The sequence below is a fragment of the Neltuma alba genome, unplaced genomic scaffold, assembly GCF_004799145.2.
Source record: "Neltuma alba isolate B1F8T4 unplaced genomic scaffold, ASM479914v2 tig00013242_pilon, whole genome shotgun sequence".
Classification (NCBI taxonomy): Eukaryota; Viridiplantae; Streptophyta; class Magnoliopsida; order Fabales; family Fabaceae; genus Neltuma; species Neltuma alba.
The window spans coordinates 258473-268100 of NW_021637538.1; the positions used below are offsets into that span (position 1 = coordinate 258473).

General features: G+C 33.0%; 1 protein-coding gene across 3 annotated transcripts; it reads left to right on the forward strand.

The window, feature by feature from the left end:
- Nucleotides 1-6109: 6109 nt before the first annotated feature.
- On the forward strand, nt 6110-9628 carry LOC114735644 (calcineurin subunit B-like). Of its 3 annotated transcripts, none has more exons than XM_028923343.1 (7): nt 6110-6210; nt 6462-6547; nt 6633-6757; nt 6851-6947; nt 7774-7883; nt 8364-8438; nt 9428-9628. In XM_028923343.1, exons 2-7 carry the CDS (start codon nt 6472-6474, stop codon nt 9476-9478), a joined length of 534 nt encoding a protein of 177 aa, XP_028779176.1. In that variant the 5' UTR covers nt 6110-6210; nt 6462-6471; the 3' UTR covers nt 9479-9628. The 3 variants fall into 3 exon arrangements, with proteins under 3 accessions (XP_028779176.1, XP_028779177.1, XP_028779178.1); XM_028923344.1 differs by lacking the exon at nt 6110-6210 and adding an exon at nt 6220-6348; XM_028923345.1 differs by lacking the exon at nt 6110-6210 and adding an exon at nt 6220-6348 and having other exon boundaries at nt 6462-6541.

Consider the following 9628-nt stretch of genomic DNA (forward strand, 5'->3'; position numbering starts at 1 on the left):
ATGACAATAAAATACCACCTGAATTCCAAAAAGACAAATAAGGGACCTGAATAAGCAAAATGACATATAGGGGACTGGGTACCAATCTGGAATTCAGATTTTTGGCCAAAAGACCAAAATGCCCTGTCTGAAAGTGAGAGAAAAGAGAGAGGAAGAAAGCGACGCAGTGAGAGAAAGGAGAGAGGAAGACCGACGGTGATGAAATGCGGGAAGAAGGAAAGAAGAATGTTGGAAATGCTATTATCTTACTCCTTCGCATCACCATTCTGTAGAGATTGTTGATTTGGTGGGTTTTGGTTGTGGGAAAGAGGATTTGTAGTGAGAGAGGGAGTGAACCTGCGGGGAAGATGAAGTGGAAATCAGAAAACAATGACAAGCAATTACGTTACGTAACTGCTGTCATATGCTTGCTGGTTTTTGGTAAATCCCACTACGTGAATGGTAAATCCCATTATGTGAATGGTAAATTTTACTATACATGTAGTTAATTATGAATTTTACAAAATACATATTGTGATTTACAACTTTTGTAGTGAAAGTGACTACTTTGTTAATGGGTTTTGCAACCTGTTTTCAGGAGATAAACAACTTGTTTGTAAAAACTAATAAAATTTCACGCTAAATTTGACAAAACGTATAGTGGGATTTACAACTTCCGTAGTAAAAATGACCACTTATTCAATAGGTTTTGTAACTTGTTTTCAGGAGATGGGCAGCTTATTTCTAAAAACTAATAAAATTTCATACTAAATTTGACAAAACACATAGTGAGATTTACAACTTTCGTAGTGAAAATGATCACTTCTTCAATGGGTTTTGTAACATGTTTTCAAGGGATTGGCAACTTGTTTCTAAAAACCAATAAAATTCTATGCTGAATTTTACAAAACATAGAGTAATATTTACAACTTTTGTAGTGAAAATTACCACTTCTTAAATGAATTTTGCAACTTCTTTTCAGGGGATGAGCAACTTGTTTCTAAAAATCAATAAAATTTCACGCTGAATTTGACAAAACACATAGTGAGATTTACAACTTTCATAATGAAAATGATCACTTCTTCAATGGGTTTTGCAACATGTTTTCAAGGGATTGGCAACTTGTTTATAAAAACCAATAAATTATATGCTGAATTTTACAAAACATGTAGTGAGATTTACAACTTTCTTAGTGAAAATGATCACTTCTTAAATGGGTTTTGCAACCTCTTTTTAGGGGATGAGTAACTTACTTTTCACCACCAATAAAATTTCACGCTGAATTTTACAAAACACATAATGGGATTTACAACTTTTATAGTGAAAGTGACCACTTCTTCAATGGGTTTTGTAAACCTGTTTTCACCGGAAGAGCAACTTGTAAGCATAAATAAATCATTCAGTGAACGTGCACCTGAAGTACATCACAATAAACATTGAACTATTAAGTTTCATAATTAACTACATGTATATTAAAATTTACCATTCACGGAATGGGATTTACCATTCACGGAATGGGATTTACCAAAAACCAGCAAACATATGACAGCAATTACATTACGTAATTGCTTGCGACTATTTTCTGATTTCTGCTTCATCATTCACCAAATACTGAATATGAACCCTCAAATGCAATAATCCTGTTCCTATTTCACCATGAAACAGCCACAAAAATGAATAATCCAAATCCTGCCATCAACTTCTACTCACTCATGAATAATTCAAATACTTCAGCGACCTCTTCGACGACGACAATTTCAGGGGGTACAAGTTATTTCAGACAGGGCAATGTATTTCAGCGATGGTAACCAAATTCAGCGATGGCAATCTACTCCTACGACGACGGCAACGTGATTTCGAAAAATCCTTTTTGGTGACTGCAGGAACTTGGATTTAGTTTTGTAGAAGGAAATCAGTTTCTCCCTTTCTCTATCGCATGAATACACTGCTCAGGGCAACATATTCAGAGACAATCAGGGCAATTCGGTCTTTTGGCCGAAAATCTATATTCCAAATTGGTACCCAGTGCCCTATTTGTCATTTTGCTTATTCAGGTCCCTTATTTGTCTTTTTGGAATTCAGGTGGTATTTTATTGTCATTTTCCCTATATTTTTTGTAATTAACTAACTTACCTAACTTCTTTAATCTAATCAAATTAGTTAAATAGGTTTTATATTAAGGACCGGAGGAGTATTTTTTTTTTTATAGCAACAAGCACTCTAGAAACTTGGGATACTGGGTGATGTTTAAAAAATGTTTGGTGTTATTAAAAAAATATTTTAAAATGTTAAATGCATAAAAATTATTTTAGAAGATTAAGTGCTACGGAAAAAATATTCTAGGATGTTTGTTAGTTAACGTGGTAAGTCGTTTAGATGGGATCCAATTCCAAGACTCTGAGGTTGCTGCTGTAAACATCATTTTTGGATTATAAGAGGAAGCTTGCAAGACCCAAGATATAATGTAAGATTTGTCAAGAGGACGTCAAAGCATAGGATTGGTTAAATGGATGTAGTGCCCTACTACTACGAGCTTATATTTAATGTTCTTAGTTGGTGTTAAGACCAAGAATTTGTGTGTTTCTTCGTTTAGTTCACAGCATACTACGTTAATCTCGGTCTAAGAAGCCGTTTGTCGCCTACAAATGATTTGAAACTTTCGAAAACGCCTTGTCTATACATGATGTATACATATGTTCTCTTACTTTCTCTTTTTTCTGTGTTAAAGTTAAAATGCTAATAATCTCGTTTTAACTGACTACTCACTGTTAACTATTTTTGTTATAGAACATAATCTAAGATCATGAATATTGCCGAGCTTAATTATAAATAATCCTTTACATGCATTTTTTAAATCCAAAATTTGAAACTTCAACCTTGTTTAAGGGGAATAAGTTCCTTATATTTAATCCAACTACTATTTAACCTTTTTAAACAATTGACTTGCAAGTTGCAATAAATTAAGGAATACAATATATATATATATATAAAGCAATCAAGCAATTGGCTTTGGGAGCCATTAAATGACTAGATATATGCTTTTATAAAATTTCTGTAATCTACCGTGGAACTCAAAAGAGTGTTTAGATAGAATTAAAATCATAATTTTAAAAGTGCTTTTACGGTATATAAAGTAAATATGTGGAGGAATTTATCTCGATTTACGAAAAAGTGCTTTTCAGAAACATTTTTGATGCTTTCCAAATATCCCCTCAATAGATAATTCTAATTTTGACGAAGACTTACTAACTAATTATAATTTCAATTATGATTTTGATAAGATTAATTTTAGGGAAAATGACAGATAAAGAAGGTGGAATATCTGAAATTCCAATTTGGGAAGCTAAGGAAATGTAATGACAAAGAGGGAAGTCCTTCCCAAATTGGAATTTTGAAATTCAATGAAATGACAAAAATGCCTTTTATCTTCTTTTTTTTTAAAACTCAGCCCCTCATTGGCGGTCGGCCGTCGGCAGCCACCGCTGGCAACTGGCCGACGTCAACCACCGGTGTGGTGGCTGTCGATGGAATTTTTTTGTAATAGTTTTTTTTTTTGTATAGGAGAATATTGCAAGAAGTCGTGGGGGTAGGATTTGATCCCACAACCCTTTGGCCATTTGGGCCAATAAAAGAGTAGATGGCCATTGGGCCATCAAAGACTTCTTAACTTTATAATGCAAACAAAAATATAACTTGACTATTTTACTATGACTCCAGCCTGTGACAAGAATTTACCTCAGGATGACAAGTCTTAATTGAGAAATAACAAGTCTAAATTTGATATTAACAAAGTAATTTTTCCTGATACATAATAAGAAATAGCATGTATATTAATTAAAAATGACAATTTATTTGAAAATGACACATCTAAACGTGAGATTAACAATATGCCTTTTTCTGATATATAACAAGAAGTAGCATGTACATTAATTAAAAATGACCATAATTTATTTGAAAATGACACATCTTTACTGAAAAATGACAAGTCTAAACTTAAGATTAACAATGTGTCTTCTCCTGATACATAACAAGAAGTAGCATTAACAATATGTCTTTTACTGAAAAATGACAAGTCTAAACTTGAAATTAACAATATGTCTTCTCCTGATACATAACAAGAAGTAGCATTAACAATATGTCTTTTTCCTGATACATAACAAGACGTGTCATTTTCAAATAAATTATGGTCATTTTTAATTAATGTACATGCTACTTCTTGTTATGTATCAGAAAAAGACATATTGTTAATATCATATTTAGACGTGTTATTTTTCAGTAAAGACGTGTCATTTTCAAATAAATTATGGTTATTTTTAATTAATGTACATGCTACTTCTTGTTATATATCAAAAAAAGTTGTTTTGTTAATATCAAATTTAGACTTGTTATTTCTCAGTTAAGACTTGTCATCCTGAGGTAAATTATTGTCACGGGCTAGAGTCATAGTAAAAGAGTCAACTTATATTTTTGTTTGCATTATAAAATTAAGAAGCCTTTGATGGCCCAATGGTCATCTGTCCTTTTGTTGGCCCAAATAGCCAAGGGATTGTGGGTAGAGTCGGGAAAACGGGCCGAGCCCGTTTAGGCCTTGAAATTATAAAGGCTGGGCTTGATATTTTTCTCTTAAAATGAAAAATAAACCCTGGAGGGTCGAGGGCTTAAAAGGGCCGGCCCTTTTAAGCCCTTTTATAATTTTTTTTTTTAAAATTTTTTATATAATATTAATGTTATTAATTTTTTACATTGTTAATAATATTTCAAATATTTAGTTATTATTATCATTTTAAAATTAAATTTAGTTTTAGACGATAATTTATCCAATTAAATTTTTAAAAAATGGGTTAATTTGGATTTTAATATTGATTTGATTTATATTATATGCGTTGATATTTTTAAACTATATATATATTTGATAATAGAATATTTTTATACTTATATAACTTGTGATTCTATAATTTGAATTAGAAATTCATGAGTTTCAACAACAATGTTTCTCACATTAAAGTAAAATAATAGTTAAATTGCAAAATTTAAAAATAAAATTCTTATAAAGAAGAAAAACTTGATATTTTTGTTACGAAAGAAAAGTATACTTATGAAGAAAAGTAATTAATTATAGTGATGATGAAGTTTCAAAAGATTAATGATAGTGTTTATTTATTGCACAATTGCATTATAGATAAAACTTTTAGATATTGTTATCTTGTTAATGAATGTTTTAGATGTTCTTAGATATTGATGAATATTTATATAAGATGATATTTTATATTTGTGACTTAATTTTATTCATATTTATGTCTTTTATTAATAATTTCATTGGTTTATTTTTATATTTTTATAAAAAAATATGATAAATATAAAAAATAGTATTTTTTCTTAAACGGCCAAAAGCCCGCGGGCCGGCCCTAGCCCTGTAGCTTAAGGGTCGAGCCTAACAAATTGGGGTATTTTTTTAAAATTTCAGCTCTGAAGGGCTAGCTCTTTTAAGTCCCCCAGCCCTGGAGGGCCGGGCCGGCCCTGATTCCCGGCTCTAGTTGTGGGGTCAAATCCCACTCCTACCACTTCTTGCAATATTCTCCCATACAAAAAAAAACTGTTACAAAAAAATTCCACCGGCAGCCACCACACCAGAGGCTGGCCACCGGTGAGGGGCTAAGTTTTAAAAAAAAAAAAGATAAAAGGTATTTTTGTCATTTTATTGAATTTTAAAATTTCAATTTGGGAAGGACTTCCCTCATTGTCATTACATTTCCTTAGCTTCTCAAATTGGAATTTCATATATTCCACCTTTTTTATTTATCATTTTCCCTTAATTTTAGCAGATAATTCTCTTATTAAAGATACTGTCAAATACTAAATATGTATACTTCTTTTTAACAGGAACTAACAATCGTGTTGCAGGCTATTCCCTTGTGCTAGAAGTGTTTAGATTATTTTAATTTTTCTTAAATCCTTCGAAGACTCATAAACACAAGCCCAATCGGTCATTGTCAAGAACGAGAATGTTTTGTTTTGTACTTTGCTCAGCGAGTTACTCAAGCCTGGGCTTAAAAACATCGAGAGGTCCACAGGACGAGACGATTAATTTGGAACAGAACAAATAGCTGCGTTTTGAAGAAATCGATGATGACTAAGCAACCCACGTGTATATTTCTGCGGTCCCATCTGGAAGAAAGCATCATCATCTATTCATCTTCAGCCCGAAGATTCGATTCGATTACAGCCCTTCAGGTCTCTTCCATCTTCCCTCTCCCATACTGTCTCGCTCTCTGTTTCGGTCCCGAGAAAATTCTGATACACCCATTCATGTAATCATGGAATAGTCAAAATGGATTATGGATCTTTCGCCAATAAATTCTTTTCAAACAAGTACTGTAGTATTCATATTTGATATCATTTCCTGGGCAAAGATTGTGACTTGTTAGCGAATACCGAATATAGTAAAGACATTAATCCTGTTGTTCTTCTTCTGCTGTTTGAAGCCGAGAAGAGATGGGGAGTGCATCATCCATGCTGACTCAATATGACATCGAGGAAGTCCAAGAATACTGCAATAATTTATGTAGATGTCCCTTACCTTACTCTTACTTTACATTGTTCTCCAAATTGTGCTGCTTTTATTTGAGTTAGGTCTACTTTGGTGTGAAAATCAGTTTCCCAGGAGGAAATAGTGGCCTTGTATGAAAGATTTTGCCAACTTGATCGTAATGCCAAGGGATTTATATCAGCAGATGAGTTCTTATCTGTTCCTGAGTTTTCTTTGAATTCACTTTCTCAGGTAAATAGTTGTTTCGTATTAAGATTCTGGGTTATTGTGGGATCTCTGCAGTTCTTCATGCTCCTATATGATGGATGATTTGGTTATTTGCAGAGGCTGCTTAAGATGGTGGATGGTTTGAACTTTAAAGACTTTGTGGCCTTCTTGTCTGCATTTAGTGCCAAAGCAAGTTCACAGCAAAAAATAGAACGTATGTATCAGTTGTATGGCAGTTTCATGTGTTCTTTATACTTGTGTGGCTGTTTTAAGAAGTTCTTAGGTGGAGTTAGTCTTAGAAAATCAAGGCAATTCCAATCATGAATAAACATGTAAATATTTCAGAAGGTTTTGTTCTCTGTGATAAACTAATCAACTGAAAATCTCTTGTTAGTTTATCGACAGTAGAAGAGCTTGAGCAGTCAGAAAATATATTGTCCGTTTGGGACTGATTATGATCTGGTAATTATATAAGTTGAATTTTCTGAACTGCTTGTCCATAGACTTTAGGCTTGTTAGTTGATTAAGTAGGGCCTTATGGGCCAGAGAGAAGGACTGAAGTCAATGGTAATGTAAGCATGAAAAACTTTTGAGACAAGTAGGCTAAAACAGATTCTATGAGAGATGACAAATACACTAAGTGTTAATGAGACTTCTTGGAGTGGGTCCTAATTTTTGTGTTTCAACCCTCGGCTTGCCTTTGTAACTTGGAAAAAAGATTCTAAGATAGATTGGTGTACATGCACTAAGCCAATGATGAGTTGGCATTTAAATTTGTTAGTGGTGGATCCCGGTAAATGTTCATTGCTCGATCTTTCTACCCAGATTTAATCAAGAATCTTTCCTGGAAGCTGTGTTTGGAATTGCAGCAGAAACATGGTGTTGACCACATTTACCTGGTTGCGTTAAAATAGCTTCCACCTAATAGAAATTATGAACGCAAAATTCACGTCATGCATTTGTAAACTATAATCGGGTATGATTTTTCATTAGTGGTGTTTATGTGGATAGCTATAGTTACTCGTTTTTCTCTGTTGTAGTTATCTTCAAAGTATATGATTCAGATCGTAATGGAAAGGTGTCTTTCAAAGATATGCTGGAAGTCCTAAAAGATCTGTCTGGTCCATTCATGTCTGATGAACAGAGAGAGGTATGACCAAAGATCTACACAATCAACTCCATTGCTTAGTTACTAGGAACCAGGAAGCACTTTTATTACTAATTTGCTATCCATATTGAGATCCTGGGATACTGGAATGTAATTTCCATGAAATGGTGGATGAACTTTTTACCAAACATTCTTAATTCTTGTGGAGAGTAATAGGTTGTACTTGTTTAAATTTGTTTGCCCCGCCTGAACAGTCATCCCTTTGATTGAAATACCTATAACGATCTTCAAACAATTATTTTTTGAATATTTTTTAATAATTCATGTTGCCTTCTCTGTTGTTTGGATTACCTGTAGACTAATTGCGTTTCCATTTGATGAAAAATCTCATTTCTTTTTAATTCTGTCTGAGCTTTTTCATCGTACAAGACAAATAATTTTACATGTCTCTTCTGTTTTGTTAATAGCACAAGGCTTAAAGTGGACCTTGACTAATTTTGTTCTCTATTCTATGTTTCTCAGCAAGTCCTGAGCCAAGTTCTAAATGAAGCAGGGTATTCAAAAGACTCCTACTTGACATTGGATGACTTCATTAAGGTTTGTGCATTTGAGTTCATGATTCCTGTAACAAATTCGGGTACTCATCATGAGAGGAAGGGCACTTATTGAATGGATAAATTCGAGTTTTTTCTTGGGAAAAAAAATCTGGTCCGTCCATTACAATGTGTAGGCCTGTTTAACTTGTGGACCTTAATATGGAATATACTTCTTTTTTTTTTTTTTTTGCAAAAAAGATGGAATATACTTAAGTTTCTTAAATTAGGTCTGAAATTAGAATGTTTGTCTAGTGCATTTTTAGTCCTGAAATTAGGTCTGCTTTAGGTGTCTCTTTATGAAACAATGAGATGCGTGGAAATCATCAATCATCTCTCTCTCTCTCTCTCTCTCTCTATATATATATATATATAATGAAATCTATAAAGAAATATACTCCTTCGGTCCAAAGCATAGGTCCACATTCAGACACGCGTGGACCAAAATAATAATTGGCTCATTAAAGGTATAAAAATATTGTAGCATTTTTCAACTCTATCCTTATTAAAAGTTAAAGACCATACTAAATGGAAGTCGGCTCATTAATTGTACAGAAGTGCAAAATGAAGGGGAAAAAACATCAAATACCTTAAACTGGATCTACATTTTAGATCAAGAAGAGCTGGAAGAAAATGACTTATGTTGTGAATCTGAGAAGTACTAGGTTATAAACTGTATAACTTACTTTAGACTCCATAAAAGGCATGGAACCAACAGTGTAGTTGGAATTAATAGCAAGTTCACATTACTGTTAATTTGAATAGGCTTTTCTGAACATTTTTAAAGAATTTGGGTTGCTTTTCTACCACATCAGAGTTTATAATTCTGTGCAATATCCGTGCGTGAAATAGTAACCGAAGAGGTAAAGAATTAAGGAAAAAAATAGGCGCATAATTCAAGTGTAATTGTACATTTAAGTCTGATATGGATTACTTGGAGTTTATTCCTGTTTGTTTGGTATATTTTCTAATGTTTTATGTTATTTGTCACAGGTTCTTGGCGGTTCAGGCTTAAAAATGGATGTTGAAATTCCTGTTGATTAGAGTAGCCTGCGATTTTCTCAGCTTTCTTAAGAAACAAAAATTGGACATCATGTTACACCCAATCCTTGTAACATAGTTCACATTGAAATGAAAGCACACAACTACCAATGTTCATTTTTATCTTGGGAATCAGATTTTAATTGCCTCGTA